The sequence below is a fragment of the Pseudopipra pipra genome, chromosome 9 (assembly GCF_036250125.1).
Source record: "Pseudopipra pipra isolate bDixPip1 chromosome 9, bDixPip1.hap1, whole genome shotgun sequence".
In the NCBI taxonomy this organism is placed as follows: Eukaryota; Metazoa; Chordata; class Aves; order Passeriformes; family Pipridae; genus Pseudopipra; species Pseudopipra pipra.
This window is the reverse complement of record NC_087557.1, coordinates 4,731,198-4,754,123: the sequence shown is the minus strand read 5'-3', so window position 1 is coordinate 4,754,123 and position 22,926 is coordinate 4,731,198. Positions and strand designations below refer to the sequence as shown.

At 41.6% G+C, this 22,926-nt stretch overlaps 2 protein-coding genes across 2 annotated transcripts in view; both read right to left on the bottom strand.

The window, feature by feature from the left end:
- Positions 1-22,926, bottom strand: part of LHX4 (LIM homeobox 4) — a 256,618-nt gene that overhangs the window by 69,372 nt on the left and 164,320 nt on the right. The window lies entirely within an intron of this gene.
- XPR1 (xenotropic and polytropic retrovirus receptor 1) overlaps positions 1-22,926 on the bottom strand; it is a 112,672-nt gene that overhangs the window by 38,105 nt on the left and 51,641 nt on the right. The window contains exon 3 of the mRNA XM_064664240.1: positions 4,507-4,608. Coding sequence (XP_064520310.1) covers positions 4,507-4,608 — 102 coding nt within the window. The remainder of the gene's footprint in view (positions 1-4,506; positions 4,609-22,926) is intronic.

The window sequence follows — 22,926 nt, the reverse complement described above, 5'->3', positions numbered from 1 at the left end:
GGCTGAATAACAATCTTTTAAAGCTAAAAACAGCATAACTAACATCGCTATCGTTCTCTTTGTTCTGTACAACTGGTTCCTTCCAGGGTTTTTTTCCCCTGCTATGGCTTCAGTCACAGCTTTGGCATCTGTGTTGATAAGCACTGTCACAGGCCACGGGTGCTGGTGGTGGCCAGGAAGATCCTGAGCAGGTTCACAGTGTTGGAGCTGGAGCCACCCCCACCCAGCAGGATACACACCACAAACCATGGAGCCACGAGGTCCCTCTGCCTCCCAGAGCTCTGCTGGACAGTCTCCTGGCTGTCAATTTAATTCTCTTCATTAGTATCTTAAATAACAACTTAATGATAATTCTCTATTGCTCCCCCCTCAGATGTAAGATTTACTCTTCCTTTTCCTTTCTCTTATTCAATTCCGGTTAATTTTAAGGGCAAAACTACTCTGTAAATAATTTTACAGTGCTCTGCACTCCAGAAGAATGCCCTTCCAAACAGAAAATGGGGATCAATGTAGAAAACTTGAGTACAGAAGAGTCTGAAACTCTCTACAACTTTCTTGCAAGAAGATTCAAAATGCAAGAAAGGACAACTCCTCTCTGACAACTTCCACAGCTGCAAGGACTCCACTGAACAGAGGAAATGGAGCCCACAGTGAGAACTGTCTGCCCACAGCCCAGAACCACCTAATATTCAACACATACAAGATCAGACTGCAAAAACAATAATCTCTCCCCACTTTGGGAAGTCTCTTGGGAAGAAGTAACAGATATCTGTTCATATCAGAAGCCTTCATTATAAATAAAACTCACGAGTTCACTCTCTATGTTCAAAATGTCTATTAAACCATCTGTGATACACAGATTTCTTTTGGATCAAATTAGTAAATATGGAGGAGTTTAAATTTTCATCTTACAACTGAAAGCACTGTGCCGTTGTCCTTATGTCCAGAAAATTCATGAAATCCATCAGCCTAATAACACAACATTTAAAGAACAGGCAATGTTTTGAAATAGTTATAAAACTGCTGCTGCAATTTTCCTATCAGTTTGCAAAGCAACATCCCTAAGAAAGCATTATCTACAAATACCAACATTCTTCTTAATTAAGCACTGTTGAGTAGAGTCACTGCTGTCTGTTATATAGCTCCCTTCATCCATAGGGGAGGACCACAATTCTCTGAGGATGAGGCTTTAAAAGCAACTGTCCCAGTTCCATAATGACCTGCCATTCCTGAGAAACAGCCATCCTGTCACCACCTTCTCCCTCTTGCACTGACTCCAGTTATCCAGTCCACAAATCATTTCGTCTTATGAAGGTATGATTTTTATTATGAAGATTCAGTGCAGAAGCAAAACAAGACAAAATGTGCGCTGCTTAAAACCTCCAAGGGAATTGCCTTGAGAAACAGCAAAGCAAAACAAATTAATTTCTCAGGTTGCAACATACTCTGAAATAATCGAAAAGACATTCACCACCATCACTAATTTATCACTGTCCACTACTATCTATCATTAATTTAGCACTCCAAAAAGTAAATGTAAAGGAAATGTCACTCAAGAGAGTCAGAAAAAAGCTTAGAAACTGGTACCACTCTTGTTGTGTTGCAGCATTTTGCATGACCTGATTCCCACCAAGCCCTCAGCTCAAGTGTAATTTCATGGCAAAGACCATGGAGAAATTCAAAACCCATAGAGGCAGCAAGAAAGAAGCAGCTTTACCCAAAAAATATTCCTAGATCCTCACTAAAAGAGTCTTTGGAGTTACTGAGTTATCACCTCAGCTAAGCAATTCCAAGTTGGTTTTTGACTCCATTTTCCAAGTTTAAACAAAAGTTCACACATAAGTATGATGGGCAAAAACTATTACACCAAGGAACCAGTAAAACCTCCCCCCCCCCAGTTCCAGTTTAGATGGTCATGGTTGTGATCAAAACCTGTTTCACCAGACAGGAGGTGATCAAACAGCCTGTACGTCCTCACAGGTCCCCAGCTCAGGGCATTTAAGGCAGGCACTTTTAGGACTCCTTCCCTTCCCTACTTGTGCATATTATGTTCAATATTTTGCTTACCAAGTTAAAGCCATGGTTTCCTACAAATAGTAAAACCATTCCTAAATTAACCACAAAAATTTTACTGACTACTGTTTAGCCAGATCCTGAGGATGCTAATTTAAAATATAGCAAACCTGCCATCTAGAAAATCCCAAACCCAAACCAAAATTGGCCACAAATAAAACTTCAGCACTTGAACAGGCATTCCTCTGCTGGAACTATCTGAAAATTGTACTGCCAGCCTTTTTTCTTTCAGCTAAGGACAGCTCTTCTTGAGCATAGTTCAAATAATCACAAATTGTTTATCAAATCTGATTTCGTTAATGGCAGTTTTCCTTTCTACTGAGCTGGGATAATGGTCTGGGGAATTAAGACGATGTTTGATGGGAGCTGACAAACTGAGCACACAGGGAATGGCAAAGGAATTTTGCAGCTGGCATTCCAGCCCCAGGTGCTCCCTGGAGGAGCTGGAGTTCAAGAGCACCCCACTCCAAGAAGATGAGATCGTTCATGCTGTGGCAATCCCAGGTGATGCTCACTAGGGATCCCTCAGCACAGGGAAAGATGACGAGGAAATGAAGCAGAAATCAACAAAAATTTTGGCTTTCTTGAAAATGAACAATATTTGCAGTTGTAAAGACAGGCATATAATAAGCCATATAATAAGCCTATAATAAATAGGATGTACCAGGTCATAATCCAAGCCAACACATGCCTGGAGTTACAATAGGGTCCAACATGACATTTCTGACATGATCAGGGAGAAGAACCACTGATGGAACATTTCTTGCTGTAGCTTAACGTTAATAACCCTAATAACGGGTTTCCATTCTATGAAAGTCACGTCACTCTTCTGCAAATAAAAGACTTACTTTAATCTTATCACAAGAGATTTTCAAATTACATGTATTCTCTCCTAGAACTTTTTGAAATGACAGCTAGTTGGAGGGAAAAAAACCCTACCCTATATTATTAATGTCATTTTAAACAACGCTGGAATGGGTGTGTACATGTGGGTGCACGTGTGCCAGCAGGTCCTCATTAGGGAAAATTATAATCTGTATTGTGCATCTAAATTGACAGAACTTCCTCCACAGAGTCTATCTAGCAGTACACAGGATCTGATATGACTCAAAAAGGAAGACAAGTTTCTGAGCATAAAAACCTCAGACCTGGGATAGAAACAGTGGCTCTCCCATGGAAACAAAGCACTGCTCTGAGTTAGGTATGTGTCAACTGCATGCAGAAAAATGCCTATAAAGTGTAAAACCCAGCTGCCCTAATAAAACATATCAATTCTACCTACAAACTGCCTCTTGTCCTGACACTCACTCTGTTCCAGGGAGCCAGGAGAGCAGGAACAGCTATCCCCAAAGAGATTCACTTCCCTAGATGGAAGCTGAACGGAGGCAAGCTCAGCCACTGCATCCATCATGCTTTCAGCTATTCTCATGTCCACAGCTCAGAGTCTGCTGGCAATAAAATAACCAGCACTAAAGTCATCACCCCGTGGTTATGAAAATATTTTGCACAATTCAACTTTGTTATCAGATTAAAATCAGAAGTAGAAAAGGCTGCCATATTGTGCTGCAAATCCTGTTTACAGCACTAAGTTAATAAATCAACATGTTAAGAGAAAGTATAGAAGCCAATGCACTGTTGTATCCATATTTAAATGCTTTTCTAGATGAAAACCCATTTTAAACCTCAACAAAAAAGGCTGAAAACCAGCTGAAGTGCAATGGTGGGTGGAAGTGGAGCATATGAAGCCTCTTCTAGCAATATTACAGGGTGAATTTCCAACTATCCCCTTTTAAAGTTTTATTTTCAAAACACAGGGCGAGAAAGCAAACTTTATCAGGGAAAACAACAAACAACAGCACTTGATATATGACACCTACTCTTACCATCACAGCATTGTTAGTCAAACAGGATTTTATACACAGCCAATGACAAATTGCCACTAGCTGATGTACTGCAGAAAGCTGCAAGAGTTTAGGCAAAGGTTAAGTGTTTAAAAACTTGTTCGGATGCTTCAAGATGGTCAAGCTGCCATACACAGGCAATCCCACAAGAGCAATTCCTGCAGAAGCTCAGGAAACACCTGCAGAAGCTCAGGAAAAACCAGCTGGGGAGCTTGGTACACCTAAAACATGCACAGGAGACTGTCAACACGGATAAGCTGAGAGACTGTGCCCTATACGTAACATACCACTTTAAGAGCAGGATGCTATTGCAAAGCAATGAAGTCACCTGCCCTTCATTCTCCCTCCATCCAAATACCATATTTTAGCTGCAGATATGTGATTAAACCAGAGAGTTTCCCATATAAACCAGCCCTCTAATTACCCGATGGTTAACCTGCATCACCACTGTGATTATTCTGAAAGCTTGGGAGCTTCAGACTCTTTTTCTGCTGTTGGATTTTCCACAAATACACACAAATAAGCACCTTACCTGAATAGAAAATGTTGATTTTGGCAAGTTCTTTCTCACAGGTTTGGAAGAATTTCTCTTCAAACGTGGCAAAACACCTTTTCACCGTGTCCTCATCTGTGTCTGTAAAACAGAATAGAAAAACAAAAAAGTTGTAACAGAAGAACACAGGAGCAACTTTAGAAGTGGCTGATGTGGAAATAGTTCTTCAGAGTAAATCCACCATCTTTGTCATACAGAGAAAGAAGAACAAGCAAGTCCAAGGGGCTCGGGGGAACACATATTTGGCTGTAAAAGGAATTGCACCAAGACAGAGAGGGAAATACTCATATAAGCAGTAACAGCACCTCAACCAAAGTTCCCATCATCTTTTTTGATCCTTCAAGTGCTAGTGCAGATCTCAGAAGCTCCATTTGCACTTCCTAATCCAGCTTGTGTTTGAAGACCAAAGCTGGCCACACCTTGGCAAACAACCATATTTAGAAGGAAAGCACCAAGTTTTTAACTGAAGGCTTCATCTGACCTTTCAGGAGGACTCACTGGCTTCAGCCACCATTCCCACCTTCTCACCACTGTAATCCTTCAAATACAAACACAGCAACATAGGAAACTAAAATCTGCCGGATGCTATCCAGAAAACTGTGTGGAAGCTTCCCTCCTGGAAAATAAAACTTTCTCTCATAAGCAAAGTTGAAAGGAAGAGGTCTACGTTATGGTGAACATGATCAGATCCACAACTGTTCTTCACCCCATTGCTCTGGGATGGTTTTAATTCTTTTGGAAGAACCACATGCAATTCCATAATTAAAGTCAAAACTTGAAATTAAAGCACCAGTTCGGTCAATTAGTTGTTGTAAAAAAATACAGTGCAGAGTCTCAAAGACAGAATGCATTTTCTGATAATTAAGAAATTAGTTTAATGAGTAAAAAAATGAAAGAAGACACACTGTAATTACCAATTTCAGTACTGTCAAAAACCAAATGTTCCTAATGCTGAAGTGAAGCAGACTCTTTGTACCCCCCAGAGTTACATTCCCTGAATCTTCAGACTGAAAATATAATACAAACAAGAAAATTAAATTTTTATTATGGTTTTGGTAGTGTTGAGAAATAGATCACAGAACCACAGTATCAGGTTGGAAAGGACCTCTAAGAGCAACAAGTCCAACCATTAACCCAGCACTGCCGTGTTTACCACTAAACCATGACCCCAGGTGACACATTCACACATTTTTTGAACATTTCCAGGGATGGTGATTCCACCACTTCCCTGGGATGAAAAGATTCAAAGAGATGTTGAAATACATGTCATTAAATTGAGAAGACAAGTGACTACAGAAAAGCTTCACTCACTAGGAGATACACATACTGGACTGTCATAGCCAAGAAATCTTTTTCATTTAGCCTTCATTTTTAGGTAAAACCAACCCAAAAGTAGCATTAATCAAGAGAATACTTAAATAGAATTTACAATTTTCTGGGGTTTATGTTTGTACCCCTGATATTGAGCACCACGAACCTACATCCACTTCAGTAATGCTTTTAAGGGGTGGTATAGAAAGAGCAAAGAACAGAACACAAAAGTGCAGTGCAGGGGCAACCCTGTCTTCTTTTGGAGTTAGATGATGCTTTTAAAGAGTAAACAGAGAGAAAATAACCAGTTCTGCAGAGATGCCTGGTGTTTACAACTCCACCACCCAAGGGCTTGTAGAGGAGAATTCTCAAGGGCTCCAAAGGCTGTTCCAAGCTCCAAGTTTTGGCTCCCAGGGTTCCTTTATTATGCGATCATTATAGTTGCAGATCTGTGGCTACTCCCAAGGATGAGGGCTCCCTCCCTTGTGCAAACAAACCCTGGAATGACAGGGCTTGGGCTCCTCTGGGCTGAGGAAAAGCCGCAGCAGCCCCAAGGTGTCATTACAGCCCTGCTTGAGGTCCTTGGCTCTGCAGAAACAAAGATGCACATACCCCAGGCAATCCCACTCCACATCGTGCCTCCACATGGATCCCTCCTTGAGGGCAGCCTAAAACACCAGAAGGACAGAAAATAACTCTGCTTCAGGGCTGGGAACTTGAAGGGCAGAGTTACAGCAGTTGTGACATCCTGCCCTGGGGCCCTCCCAGTAAGGCCAATCTGAACTTGCCTTCAAGAGCTCTAAATCCTTGACCCAACAGCAGACAAAGCACAAACAGGAGGGTGAAGCAACAGAAATTACTGTGCAATACTTAAAACGCAGAGATTTTTATTCACTAGCTGCCTGAAACTTTTCAAATGACAGTAATCATTATCAAACCACAGCTGACTCTTAAGGATGGACCTGAGAGGCAAAGTCTTCAGCCCAAAGAGTTTACACATGTCAAGAAGAAAAGCTTATGGAGAGGTGCTTTCTGACATGGGGGAACCATTCTTTCCTGCCTTTAAAAATAAGTCACACAGCATTAAAAGCACACAGGCTCACTGCTTTCCTGCTTCGGAAACACCAAACCTCTTTTGCCATCGCTTGTTTCAGTATATCCAAAAAATAAGAGTAAGACCAAGCAAGTTTTTAAACTTCAGTCACTGAAGCTATCAAAGAATTAAAAAAAAAAAAAAAAAAAAATCTCATCAGGAGTGGAATATACTGTTTGTCCAGAAAGTCAAGCATGAATATTTCTATGCAACCAAAATATCACCTGCTAAGATAGCAAAAAGTTCAGTAAAGCAACAGTGTTAAACTAACATAATCAATGCCAAATAAATCAATAAATATCTTGTTTTGTACATTACTGGTCACTTCAGGAAATGGTAAATAAGTGTGTTGAACAGTTTGACTATCATCTGAAGTTTAGAAGAGGAAAATGGGCTTTAAAACACAAACCAACTGCTACTGGAAGCCTTTCCAAAAACCTTGAGATTAGGAATTCAGGTCTCTATTTCAACCTCAAAACATTGCTGACTCAGAGGAAAGAAAGTTCTAGATCAACTATTCAAAATCCTTCTCTGAATGTCAAACACTGACTTAGAAAAGATATTTTGCAGAGCAGGATGGATGTCAGCCTTACAAAAAAAAAAATAAAAAAAAAAATTCAGGATTCTCTGTGAAGAAAAGGTTTTCCTTTGGTGCCATTTCCACTGCAGTTCAGTCATTTAGCTGCAATAATAGACCAGTGCTGCCAAGGCTACTGCCTTTATTTATTTATTTTCCCCCCAAGGCTGGGACAGGACAACGTGTTTTGCCATGAGAAAATCACGATGCCAGAAACCCGGCCTTGGATTCGGAAGCTCCATGACAACAGGGCCTGTTTTTAAAAGGCATCCAGCTATTGCTGCCAAGAAGGTCCAGCAGTAACCTCCCTTTTGTTCTGTTTCTATAGCCCTAATACTCCATTTACCCTCAGCTCCCTGAAGCTGCCACGGACAAGGCTGCCAAGCAGAGAGTCTGATCAATATTGCAGCTTCCCGACCTCATCTTCCTATGGATTGCCTGTGCTGAATAAAAAAAACACAGGAAGCCTGAAAGGCTCTTGCTTTTACTTGCAAAGCCCAAACCAGCAGCAACCTGGATGAACTCCCCCTACCCCGTGTTTTCTGGTTTGCAGAGAGCTGAGATGTTGGCACACCTAAAATAGAACCTGAAGTTGAAAAATTAACATCCAAAGTCCATTCCTGCACTGTCCCAAGCACTCATTTCTCAGTGCTTCTCTCAACTGGTGATTTAATTTCTCATTTTCTGCAGCTGTAGTATATAAACAAATGATCAGCATCCCACAGCAGCTCTGCTTACTCACTTCCTTGCAAGAACACACACAATAAAAGTTTTCTTTGTTAGAACAGTGTCCTCTAAAAGTAATCATTTAAAAAAAATCCTTTTGTCTTTATCACGCTGAATTTTAAAGGGCATTTAATTTAAAAAGATTAATTAGCTTTGTTATAAGATCAGCACAGGTGTAGTTCTCTGAATCACCTTCTGTTTGCCACAAAACAGTGGCAATAACATCTGAGTAATGTTATTGCAACACTTTAGTTAGAGAGGAGGCAATTTCATTTATGAGGAGGGCTCTGCCATCTAGTCAATAAAATAAAAATCAAAATCAAACTTGACATTGGCATCAAACGCATCAAATCAAACTGAACAGGTGATTGCAAATTTAACATCAGCATCATTTTGAATACACTAAAATTTTAAAGATTTCCACACTCTGTCCCCAGAGCTCAAGTAGGTTTAAAACAACAGGACTGTGCTCTGAAAAATTAACAAGATTTAAAGGACAGTTTTCTTGTTCCCAGGTCAATAAAGACAGTAACTGCTTGTACTTCTAGGCCCAGTGGCACATCGGGGGGGGGGGGGGGGGGGGGGGAAGAAAAAAAAAAAAGAAAAAAGAGAAGAAAAAGAAAAAGCCACTTCTATTACCACTCAAAAATCTTTAAAGTGGGTCACTGTAATGAAAACATGTATCTGCCTCCAAAATCCCATCAGCTTTGTCTGTCTACTCAACCATCACAATTTTCTAATACCCTTGACAGTTCTGCAGCACCAAGACTGTAGTTTCCCAACCTTTTACACAGTGAGATTTTACAGCTAAAAATCAAACTCTGTAGTTCATAAATGCAAGGGCAAAGATTACCTTTACACTCCTAATGCGTCACCCTCGTGTTTATTGGGGTATTTTTCCAGAAGAAAGGTTCTTCCACAAGGCAACTCCCTTCCTCATGACAGAAAGCCACACTTGGGTCAGCTGCAAATTGGATCAGTTGCTGAAACTTCCAATAAATTAATTACTCACTGTGCATTTTCATGTCCAACCTTGTGGCAAATTAAAGTTTCCTCGTACAGAATTTTATGTGCTTTACGTACAGATACAGAAATTTCTTCCTAGGATATATTCTTGCTATAGGAAGAGAAAAGAAGCCAACTCTGCTTGCAAGTAATGAATATTTGCATTCATGCTATTACATCTTGACATCTGAGCTACAAATTGTACATCTAATGGTTGTATCTCTCTCAGAATTTATTCCATCAGATGAAAGTGGACCTTGGCTCAAAATACTATAAAATCAACAGAAAAGAAGCTCCATGCATTAAAAAAAAGTTAAGAAAATTCACAGCAGGCTATACCTGCTTTTCTGAACCCCCACAGATGAGCTGGTCAGCTCTCTACTTAATGAATGCTTTAGCCCAAATTAGATTTGGTTATGAAATTATTCCCCTAAATCTGGCAATAAAAAATGACCACTCAGGTAGCAAATAAGGTTGGTACTGCCTGCACACACAAGGCTTATATGTGGGCAGGGGGAGGAGGCAAGAACTGCTGCATGACACCAGCACAAGTTCTCTCAGGTTTTGGTTCACCATTTTGCTATTTTTACCAATTGACCCAGAATGTATTTCAAAATACCTTTAGAAATTGTGATTTCTCAGGTCAGTAAAAATTCTGCTTCCCCATTTTTTAGATTGTATCACTGAAATCTTACGAGGAAACCAGCCAGATTCTTGTAGATGGTTCATTTAGCTGGAAAGAAAAAGCAACCTCCCCAACATGCCTACAAACCAGACATCCAACCAAGCGTCTACTATAAATTATTTACATTTGTGACTCCATAAACATAGATTCTAAAGCAACCACAGCACCCTGGTACGAACTTCAGGTGCAGAAAAACCAGGCAATGCAGTAGCAAGAGGTGAGGAGACAGCTGTTGTTCAGCTGGCTGCTATGAGCTTTGTAGCTCCTGATGTCAGGTTTTGTGGTCTACAGGGCAGCTACACAGCTGTTCTACAGGTTCACTTCTTTAAATCAGCATCCAGCACTCATAAGAAGTCCTTCTGCAAGTAAGGAAGGTGGCACTAGTCTTTGTCAGCTATATGTGACCACGATGCTTAAATACCTTTACAGTGCTTCACTTCTGTACCATTAGGAGAATCAATATTCCCAGCAGAATTACAAGACCTGCGTGGTAACTCAGGTTTGAAGGACAGCTAGGCAGAAACTTGTGACAGAAAAATAAATAAATTAAAGCGAAGCAGCACAAGTGCCTAATAATATTTCAAAACCTACCACAAAAATATTGGTAATACAGGGTGACAGAGCTGGAGCCAGGTCCTGACAGCCAGAAGATGTCATACAGGGACAGCACTCTCAGTACCTGCTTTCCCTGGTTAACAACAAGCTTCAAATTCTTCTGTTTTCAAGAAGGGAAGTAAAGAATCAATATGTGTTTTTTGCCAATACTTCCAAATAGGTTTGACCAGAAATACTGTCACACACTTCAGGGTGAAGGAAGGACAATCATCAGGAACTAAGAGTCCAGATGACAATTTTCAGTGACCATTACCAGACTCCAAGACAAAGAATGGAGAGCACCAGGTTACTCAGTTGGTGCATACCAGAACCTGTCCAGGCCATGAATGCTCAGTTTAGACAAGTAACCAACGATGCAAACAGAGATCCCACAGCTTTGTGGAATCACCAGGATCACACGGGACATTCCCTGCTTACACAACGCACCTGCATGTTCCTCAAGCTGCTGTCTCCAGTTCTGGATTTCATTAAAACCAGACAAGACAGCAGCAATTATGGTTGCACCCAAAAAACATATCAGAGTTGACACACTGGGGGTTAAGCAAAGCAAAGATACTCCAGCCTCTCACAGACATGGAATCTGAACTGGCCCGTGCACCTCTGGCAGATGCTACAGGAGACAAGTTCAGCACTGCCATCCATTCCCTCTACCAAGAGAGATCTTCATCAGCCTTTAAGCTGATTGTTATTCCTCCTCTTCAAAGGTGGGGCCACCAAACTAAAAACTCAGCAGTATCTGTTCATGTTTTTGAGATTCACTGAATGGACCTCAAGTAAATTAGCACAGCTTTGTTTTATACAGCTACAAAACAATCTGAAAAACCTTCCTTCTGCTAAATCACATGGACGGAAATAAGGACACTTCCCTAAGTTGCCCAATTTGGTCCTTAAACCAAGAAGATAAATAGAAAACAAATCCCAGAGCAACATGGAAAACCAAGATCAGAATTGTTGACAGAAAATTAGGGGCTCAGAGTTCAAATTGAAGTTCTTCCTTCCCCACCTTTCTCTTCAGCCTGGCAAAACTCAATGAATTCAGCAAACCCTCTGCTGATTATCGGGACAAGTGCTAGAGTTAAGACTTTTTAGCTAAATGACATTTAAACAAATAAATATGTGAGCTCCAGAAAAACGAAGGGAAGATCACCCCAGTCGTCCAGATCTGTGCCAGCCCCCAAAGCAGTGATGGAACACTGGGGACTTCCACAGGGAGAAGATCTTGGAACCCCATGGGAGACCATGGGGACTGGAAACACAGCAGCAAGGGGCAATCAAAGGAAACTCAAATACTCTAGTGCTGAATATAGCAGAGATCCCTCACCCTAAAACCCACAAGTGCTGTTTCCCTGCCCATTGTCCTGAATGAAGGTCGTATTTCGTGGCATGGAAAGAGAAATAAGAGGAAACTTTCTAATCTTTTTTAATGTGCATTCGTATTTATCAGGAAAGATGTAAATTTGATTTGTGAATATTTTAATCAAGCAAAAAAGGTTTCTGTCAGAAGATGAAGCTTCGTAATAAAGTGACTGTTTATGCTTCTTTTATTGAGCCTCCAGTTTTAGTAGTTTTATTTCCAGAATTTTACTGAGCAATAACAATTACCTTCTCATTAAAACTGCACAAATCCCGTCAGAACATCTGACATAAAAAAAAAACAAGACAGGAATTAAAATAAAACTGAGATTACAGCCAGTTAAAGGAACGTTGATAAAGCACACTTTTAAGTCTTGTACTGTTAGATAAAGTTTTTCCTTCCTAGGAAAATTGCATGGAGATGGAGTGATGGGGAATTTCAGCAGCAGTTTTGGCTGTCCTTTATATCCTCTCTCAGACCCACACATGATGTCCTTTCCTTGCTCTGGTACTGCTGTTCATCCGAGCCCAGTGAACCAGTTCAGGAAGTTAATCCGGTATTTAGAGAACGACTGAGCATTAGTACCAAAAAGCTTTAAAAACCTAATTGATCAATAAACTAGTTTCCTGTGGTTTAGTCCTCTGAAAGAGCTCCTGGCACACAGGGAGAAGGCAGCGAGAGGGAGATTCCCCCTCTGGCAGCAGTCACCTGTTAGACTGATTTAGCTGGAACATCAAATCACCCGCTTGGACTCGCATCCATCCTGCGCTGAGAGATGACTAAAGGCATTACCCCACAGCTCAGCTGACAGGGAGACATTGGGGAAGCCAACACAGCTCACTGGAGTTGGAATCACATGCCTATACCCTTGATATGAACACACTAAATGTCTCAATTATTTGTTAAACAGATTGAACATGTTCAAGCTTTGGTCTTTTTCTCAGCAGCCCCTCACCTCCTGCCAACGCTCCAGCAGCTCGTGTGCCTCCAGTCTTCCCTCCTCAAACTCTCTTATGGGGAAAAGCCATCCCTGTCTTGGATTCAAACTGCCTGTGTACTCCAGCACAACTGATCCTAAAACATTTTTGAGACATTTTAGTATGCTTTTAGCTATTTTAAATAGAAATAAAAATCATAGAATTGCAGAATAGTTTGGGGTTGGAAGGGACATTTAAAGTCCACCTAGTCCAGCCCCTCAGCAATGAGCAGGGGCATCTTCAACTAAAAGAGGTTGCTCCACCAAATAAATATTTTAGTGTAAAAACATAAAGCGCTTAAAAGAAGAAATAAGTTGGGAAACAAAGTAAACTAAGAATCCACTGTGATGTGGTGTTACACAAGTGATTGCAGCAACATTTGTCTTATCTGTACCACACGTGCTCTGCAGGTGATTCACTATGCAGCAGGTCCAAGCTTCCATTCCCTTGGGGACATTTCCCTTTGTCCACAGCCCCCATGGTGAAGGTGATATTTGGTATGACAGTGATGTACAAAGTAAAAAGAAAATCTTCTCCCTGGAAAAGGACTAATAAGGTTGAACAAAAGTTCATATATGCATGCCATGACAGACTTAACCTGTCACTCACATATCTGACAAAAAAGATAAAGGCAGGGCAGACTCATCTTGAAATGGAATTTAAGTCTTGTTTTTTTGGTGCTTTCTCTACCAGTCTTTTCCTCCCTCCACCAAATATCACTTTTTTAACCGTATATACACATTTTTTATTTTTCTTTTTAAATTGCTGGCAAAAATCAGGTCCTGCATAAGCAAGTCCTACAAGAAAAGTGCTAATTTATGCTGAAACAAGAGACCTAGATACTATCAACATCTTCCCAGGGATAAAGCCATCCCTGCAAATGCAGCCCGACAAGCAGACCATCTATGCTGCTCCGCCACCCCCTGCACCCTGACCACACTCACCCAAACTGAGACTCACAAAGCCTAAGCAGTTCTGTTCTTCATCAGGATTTGCAGGTGGCCACCAGCAGGGTACACACTCCAAGAGCTTTAGGAAATGCCATCTTTCAGCATTAAAACCATACCCTGTTCAAGTGCTGTGGGATCAAGCCCAGCAGTCCAACACCCCGCTTTTACCTGGAGAGGCCTTAAACAGTTGCAGAAATGTGACCCACATCAGCCTTTCTGGATTGATAAGTAACACAGAAGCAGAGGCATCAAATTAGTTTTTACAAAACTTCACTCTGAATTCAAGCACTTCTGTGAGTCCTTGCACCCCTCAATCTCAGCTGCTCTGGTACAACTGCCCAAACACATGTGCTGGAAAAGGTCAGTCTCAACCTCCTCGCTTCCCTGATGGATTCTGCCAGGCAGGGAACATGAATTAGAGGCCAAGAATAGGCCTGAAACAAGCATCAGGGGCAACTTCAGGCAGAACAGGGAGAAAATATACTCCAACTACAGAGGTGGTGTTTAGAGGGCTTCAAAATATTTCTTTTGAGGGTTGAAGCTATTTAAACCCAGAGCTGTTTTATCCTGCTGCAGGTAATTCAGTAATTCATTGGCAAATCAGAGTCAGCACTGTTCTGAACAATGGAATTTTCTCCATACTAGGCAAAAGTCATGAGCCTCTTCTCTGTGCTACATAAGCAACCTCCACCCACATGTCTTCAAACTTGTTCAATAAAGCCACCATACAACAACTGTTTCTGTCAGGAAACTCCTCTGTCGTCTGTCACTGTACATCATCATGGAACAATCTGGGTTGGAAGGGGATCTTAAAGACCATCTCATTCCAACCTCTCTGCCACGGGCAGGGACACCTTCCACTAGACATGGAGGTGGAAACCTCAGACCCAGAACCACCTCAGGGCTTACAAGAACATTTTGGTCAGTTCCTGGCAACTGTTCTCTGCAAAGGCACCACAGAAATTGCCATTTCTCATTTAGCCATCACATCAGTCCCTCTAAAAAAGCATCTTGCTTTGGTAGTTACCAGTATTGTAAAAAGCACTTTACTGCCTACTATGGTTTTGCAAAATAAGGGATAAGCTCAAGGGAAAGCTTTGCAGTCCAGGATGGTCATTTATTTCCATCGCCACAGGCAAAACTGTGAGAATCTCAAGATGGAGCAAGTGCCTCCTTGAAGTTGCCAGCAGTGATACTGAAAACCTTTAGGGAAGTGGTGTGATTAAGGGTATTTTAACTTTTTAAAAACACAAGTAGTAAAGTGTGCTTCCCGATCTTAACGCTCCCGGGACAGGATGAGATGTACAAGGAAAAAGCTGCTCCTGCACAGCACATCAGTGTCCCCAGAGAGACCCTGCTCAGCTCTGCTTGTCTGGGGGGAGGCAGAGAAGGGAATTACAGCTAATTCAAAACATTTTGCATAATTCGAGCTGATAAGAGACCTATACCCATCACTCCAGGAAACTATTTGCGTCCTTATAACAATTACAGCACATAAAAAATTCAGAAGTTAAGCAAACAAATGAAAACACAAATACTGGTGGTAAAAAAACCCAGGTGAATAAACGGGCCATCATCATTAAAAAAAACAACAACAATGGTATTTTAAAGCTTTTTTCAGACACAGGAGAGAATATTCATTGGGGATACCGGGGGCGGGGAAGAAGGAAATGACAAAAGGAAGATTAACAGAACTGTGTCTTGGGAAAGACTCCAATTAATATTAAGAGCAACTAGAAAGACAAAACAAATGATGCAGAACCAACAACAGGTTCCCCATATGGAGTACAGCGAATGCAGGGTACAAAGACAAACCTACTTCAAACGTGCTATCAATGGCTTAATTTCCCCCCAGGGAGCCACCACTACTCAAATTCATTTTTCCCTTTTTATTTTACTAGCTAATAAGAGCAAACAGCAAGAAAATAATAAGCAAGCAATTATCAGATGAAGAAAAATATGGTTTTCAGGTATCTCAGAGAAATGACACAAGGCTCGGGAGTGGCTCTGTGTAAGATTTTACCAGGGCATCCTTACAGTCAGACCACAGTCAGGAGCAGAACAGATTGTTAATTCTCATAAATGTTTATAGCAGCACCTTCCTAAATGTTTGGCACAATTTAAAACAAGATTTTTCTTTTTAAATGATATAAGTCTAGCTAAAACACCAGCAAATGAACATTAAGGTAGCTGCTTCTCCACTCAAGGCAGTAATTCTTCTGCTTTAATTCTTACATTATTACAGCAACAGATGTTGTAGGATCCTCACCACAACATTACAAAGCCTAGCCAAGGTTATATTCCTCCTTGCTCACACAGTGCACAGCCACCCAGCTGAGCCCTACCCTGCTATATTAATTAAAAAACATGGATTGAAGCATGCCCGGAGACACTGTGGTAAATTGCAGATAACCAGAACTACTCCAGTGCAGGTCCCCACAAGTTTGGAGTTGTTTTCTTCTAAATACACTTTCAGGGAGCATCCCTTGCCCTCCCTTCCTTTCAATCCTGCGCTTAAAGGGCTTGTTTAAAACCAATTTAAGTAAAAGTAGCATTCCTCAGACACAGCTTTGCTACCAAACGTCCTTCCTTCAAGGGGAGAGAAGATGGTCTTTCAAAGGGGTTGATTTGAAAGTCTATGCCCTCTTCAACTCCTCAACAGAGCTGCTGTGTTCCAGGGGTAATTTTAGTTTAAGATTAAAATGCAGCAGAGACCAGGACTGCACTTGTTTGCTTGTCTGTCTTCCAAGCTAATCGCTTTCATTTCTCACAGCACAAGCCCCTAGCCAGAAACCACACGGGTATCTCCTCTTGGAGCATCCCTGCCAGACTGGAACGGGAATGAATCCTTCTGAAAAGGATTTTTACACCCCAAATAGGAAGAAAGATTGAGAGGCATGTGATTTCCCCTTCCCCCCCTCCCCATTTCCCTCAGGCTCAATGCACAGCACTGCTGGCACTCGGTAAATAAAAAGGCAAAAGGAACCATTCAGTAATTTCTATTGCTTCCCGAACAAAACCTTGTGGGAAGGGAATACACAAACTGCAGAAGTAACTAGCAACAGAAAGGTTTTGCATTCAAACACAAACTCGAAGTATGCTGAGGGTAAAAAACTCAATGGCCCCATTTCCTAAGTCACCTCTTTATTTACATTTCAAAGAACATGTTACCGAGCCACCACATTTAATTCTATTTTACCCCTTTTTGTGATAGTGGCAAAAAGCCTGAATTTAAGTCCCAGTTGCAGAATCAGCTGTGCAAATGGACAGAACAATAGTATTTTCAATAAACTTGAATAAATCGTCTACAGATATCCTCCCAAAGGAACCTGTGTGCTGTACACAGCAACTTTGCCAAGCAGCAGTTAACAAGATACTGCCTGCTTTGAAGCTACGGTTGACTCGAAACCTTCTTCTTCGCAAAACCTGTTAAATTAAAGGCTGATCCTTATTCAAAGTACAGGTGATTCAACCGGAATGGAGAGAAAACACTCCAAACAGCAGCAGCAAGCAGGGAGGAGCTCGGAGCTTTGTCCGCCAAGCGTTTGAAAGCTTTTGCTCTGCTCTCCAGGAAATCTGGACTCAACAATGCACGAACTCCCCATGAGAGCAAACCCCAAAATGGTTATACTGCTCCCCTAACCACGCTCTTAGCTTTGTGGCTGTGTCCTCACAGAAGAATTCTATTGCAACAGATGACCGCAGCATCCAGAAGCACTGCTCATGTAGCCGGCGTGCTGCTAATCAACAGCCGGAGCAGATGGAATGCAAATCTCCCAGCGAGGGGGGACCGGGAGGCTGTCACCATCCTGCTCCGAGAAAGTAAATGAGCTATTATCAATTAGGAGCTAAATTCAGACAGAATTTTGGTGAAAGGCAACACTTCAAGGTGTTTTTGGGGAAATCCATCTGCACTGTCTAAAAAAAATCCGCCCTGAACCGCAAGGTTATTCTGTGCTGTTTCATTCGTGCGTCGGCACAAGTGGTTGTTGTCCTTATTTTATGTCCTTTAATTTTTAATTTAAGCTTTAGATAAATTAAACCACTAACTAGAAGTAGGGTGAGGATGGCCTTAAAGGCAACATTGGTTTTTTTTCTCACCAGAAGTTTTTTATTTTTGGCAAATATTTCAGAGGCTGGAATCAGCTCCTCTTCAACAGCAGAAGACGGGGCAGTGGAAAAAGCATCACCTAAAAGTCGGAAAGAAATGAAGTTTCGTTACAGCCATACTGGTCTATACCAGCAAGCCACAAAGAACCAACCTCAACAGATTTAGGGGTTAAGCACAAAGGGTTTGGGGGTTGGTCCTTCAGCATATTCAACACAAGAAGCACTGAAGCTGCCCCAGTTCATTCACCCAATTGATTCACCAACTGTTCTGAAAGATGAATAAATATGTAAGTGGCTACTTTGCTCTAATTAGTGACATTCAGTGAATCTAACCAGAGAGCCCAAACCTCCAGCCCTTGCATTTAGCTCCCCGTGTCTCTCCCTTGGGAACTGAATAGCAATCAGGTATGTAATGCAGGGATGGTTGCTTTTTTTTCCTCCACATTTAGAGTGGAAAATAAGGGGGGTAGGGCACAGAGTTAGGATGGATAAAATAATTAAATCCTGAAACCCAGGCAAAAGGTCTAAACATACTTAAAGAACTGTTTTGAAGGAGGAAAATTAGAGAAGAGGGAGTAGCAATAAAGGAAAAATAAAACTGAGTGCAATTGCAGAAAACATGAAGCAGATGATGCATTTCCTATGTGATAGCTTAAACAAGTCCCAGGGCACACCTCCTCAGTCCATCAAACACCACATTTACATAAAATCATTAATTCATTACAGTAGTGAAAGAAAAGAGGGATGGGTTAGGAGGGACAGGATGGAGTGAATGAAGTGGAAATTTAAGCCAGAGGCATAAGAAAAAGGTCCATATCTGTGCACACTGAGCTTCCTGAGGGAGAGAGAGACACAACTAACCTCAAAGCAATTTCTCAAACTGAAAAAACTTCATGTTTGCCAACACTAAACCACTCTGGCTTTGAATATACAGACAAATGTACACAGGATAGTAATATCACTTGTGTGCCTGCCCTCTGTGGCGATAAAGAAGGAAGCTGCTGATGCTGCACTTGGTCCTGCCACCAACAAGAGTTATTTGCTTCTGGTTTGGTCTCCATCACCCTCAATTAGAAACACAGCCTCTATTCCTGCTAAATGTGTCCAAGGTCTCAGTCACCTCTTTTAGCTCACTGGAGTCAACTCAGCTTTTCATGAAGCTTCTTGCCCTTCTCTGAAATAATGGTACCTTTTAACCAATCCAAAAGATAAAAGCCCTCCCCCCTCCTGCAAACTCACATTGAACATATGAATTAATTTTCAGGTTTCTTGGCTGTTTTATCACTCAATTCACACACACAGAGCCCGAAACTGCAGTTCTGTAGCTATCAATCTGCCTCCAGAGACAGTGTTAGCACGGCAATCCCCCCACACAACACAAGTGGTCTTACAGACGGCGGCACTATTTTTAAAGCAGAACATGGATGTATTTTCCTCTCCTTTGCCAAACAAGTATATGAAATGTGCCACATGGCAGGTAGCATGCAGATGACAAAACAGTCAGAATTCAGCAGAAATACAAGATGGGGCTGCCAGAAGGATTCCAACAACTCTTTGTAAAAAAAAAAACCACCAAACCATACTGATAGGTGCTCCACCAAAAGCTTTGGTGCATCTTTGCTCTCCACAGGTGAGAACTTCCTCTATTGTTGTCATCCCAAATTAAGTTGGATAAAGGATAACTGCGTTTAAGACCAAAGGAGTGTCCTGGGTCTTGGACGTAAATTTACCCAAGTATCTGTTGATGGGTCTGTCTTAACCTCTGAGATGCAGAAAGAAGTGACCACCAATTTTGAGACTATTACAAGAGGAACTGCTGACACAATGGAAATAGCCAAGCCAGCGTGTTTTCTGTAAGTGACAAACTCAGCACACACAGATCATTTTGAGGAAAGAGTTTCCAGCTTTGGAGAAGAATCTCTGGCTTTGGAGCTTGCCACTTCCAGGCTGTCACATACACATAACACTGGACAGAGCAGAAGCGAGCCTGAAAAAATTCTTTGGGAAGAAATTCAAGTCTTCAAACAGACCGGGGGTCTAAAAAATGTTTGAACTTTGTAGCCAGGATCAAGCTGAGCATTCGCTGTCATCACCCTGACATCTCATAGGTCCATTTGGTGTTAATACACTCAACAGCCATAAAGCAAAGACACTGATGAGACCTGCAGGCTTCATATGGCACAAGAGAACACATCAACACGAGATATCAAACAGCACACAATGAAATGTAGATTAATGGAAACTGTAATAATTTCTTGGAGAAAAAAAATAGCTTTCCCTTTTTTAGGGATGTCACACCCATCCCAGAATCCGAGTCCTCCGTCGGCAGCGCTGGAGCAGCCGCGGTGCACCAGCCATGGATCACACGGCTCAACTGACACTATCACTTACACGGGATTGTTTGCAGGGACAGGAGAACACCCACAAGGCACAAAACACAACCACACACGGGCAGCCTCTACACAAAAAGTCACTGAACATTAAATCAATCTTGCTTTTTAAGAATGAGCTTGAAAAGACCAAACCGAGTGGCTGCTGCTGAACTAATGGATATCATTGGCTTTTGTGTTTATTGTAGAAGAGCAAATTTAGGAAATTTATAGCAAGTGACATTTTACGCAGAGGTATTTTTGCAGCTAGCTGTAAAGAATTTTATCATTTAGGGTTTGCTTCTGCTATTTGAAATTAAAGATTCACTAACACATCCACCTAGCATGCCTTATTAGCATGTTGTTTAACACTACTTAAGAAATGACCTGTGAAATGTTCTTTGCATACCCACAAACTATGTATCTCTCCTCATTAGCAGCTTCATTAGCACTGAAAGATGAAAAATAAACTCTTTCCCTGCAAATGCAGTATAAATACACACCACCTCTACAACTAGCAGCAAAGATTCAACAGCAACAGCCCATGTTTAAAATATTCATAACAAAGTTTCAAGTAGGCAAATCTGACAAGAACTAAATTATGTTCCATAGAGGTGATGGTTATTCAGACAAGTTATACACATCTAGGAATGCTGCCAGTACTTAAAAAAAAGGTTTGCAACATTGTGCAAAAGCGATTTTATAATTTTAAATAATTGCTTTTTATTTTGAGCTGTAAAATGTTTGCCAAAAGCAAGTGTTTTTATGAGCCATAGCCTACTGCCCCAGATTCCTCTCTGAAAATTCTAATTATTTTATTATAGTAAAATAGTTACATCATTTTCAGAGCCTGAAATGGTAACACTGTCAAAAGGCATATGCTGATAGATATTCCAGTGCCATTAGTTATGAAACCCGACTTTCTTTAACAAGTCTTTAACAAAGTCTCAATGAACCAACTTCTGCATCGCTGCAGTGTTCATTAATGAGATGGGGTGAGCTGCTTCTAAAGCTGCTGAAACACAGAACAGCACTGAGCAGCTGTGGTGAGAGCATTTGCTCAGTTTTCTTTGCTGCTGCCCACAAATCTCCGGGTAACCACGGAGCTCACACAATTCCCATCCCCTGTTTCACCAGAGGTCAGGAAAACAGCCAGTGGAGCGAAGGCAAGCACTGAAACGATGGAGGAACTGGAAAACTGAAGCCACCCCAGGCTTTACCTGACAGACAGCTGCCAGATGCCAGCAGCAGATGGATTCAGATGCACTTGGATCTCTCTACTAGTTGGGAACCCCTCACTGCTGCTATCCATGGACACAAAATCTATGTGAGAAGTAAATAGCAGAAAAGTCATAAATGATAACCGAGAAACATGTTATACATCAGACTAAGCACTACAGCCTTATGATTCTGTGCTCTAGTCTGAGAGAAACACCAAATCAGAGACACACAAACACATCCCCAAATATTTATCGTTACACACTACTGTGCAGAGGGATGAGGCAAACCTCTCCACTTCTGCATTAAGCTTGGGATGGAGGAAAAGACCTTTCCCAAGCAGTGGGAAGGGGAAATCATGGAGGTGGATCTTCTATTTACATGAGTTTAAAGTGATTTTCACATAGAAATTAGCTTCTAAATAACCAGAAACAGTCTCACTTTCCAACAGCCAGAAATAAGGTTCTTGCAAACTCCTCTGCTTTTTTTTTTTTTTTTTTGCATATGCAGCATCATTAGTGGATTCTCCATCTGCACTCACAATTGCTCTTAACATTTGCACAGCCCAAGACAAAGATGTTCTGGGCGAGCCACAGCCTCTTCTGACAACTGTCACAGATGAAATGCCAAATCAGTCTGGTGACATCTTTGACCCATGACAACACTGCAGCTTCTTGGAAGGAAATTCCTGGAAGAAATCGATACAGTGCTATAAAACCCTGTCAGTTTTGCTATTGCTCAACAGAAGGACTGCATCAGCAAGACAAAGGCGACAGAAAATGCAGTCCCAGGGTATGGGGTAGTATGGAAAAAGCTGGGCTGTTATGGCTGCGTGAGCAGTGATGGCTTCAGGAATACAACCCCAGTGGCACCAGCAGGAAACATGTACTGTAAGGGGAGACTGCAAGGCAAGTACTGCTCCTGTATCTCCTGAATTCCCACAGCTGGGAAACTGGAAAAGCCTTAGTTTGGAAAAGAAAATGCTGTAATAAATAAAACCATGTCAAGAGTCACCCTCCTCTCTTATCTCCTCTCGCTGCCCAGCTCTCGCACATCCTGCCACTGATGATGGATAATTCCCTTTGAAACTCAGGACACACAAATAGGCGTCGTAAATGGAGAAGACTTTCTAACAAAGAACACTCTCCCATCCGTGTGGGATGGGGATATTTTACTATCATTTCCATCAAAACAATACACTCACTACAGCATGTCCCCGTGGGCTGTACTCCGCTCACGCGAAGATGCTCGGCGTGCACGGCGAACACGTGAGGAGCAGCACGCAGCCCCAGAGCCCTGATAGAGCGCTTTCCCCTCTTTTCCCTTCCAGTGTTAATCCACACTGGCACATCCTGACTTCTGTCAGTTTGGGAAGGCTGCTCATAGTTTTTATGAGACATTGTTAGGAG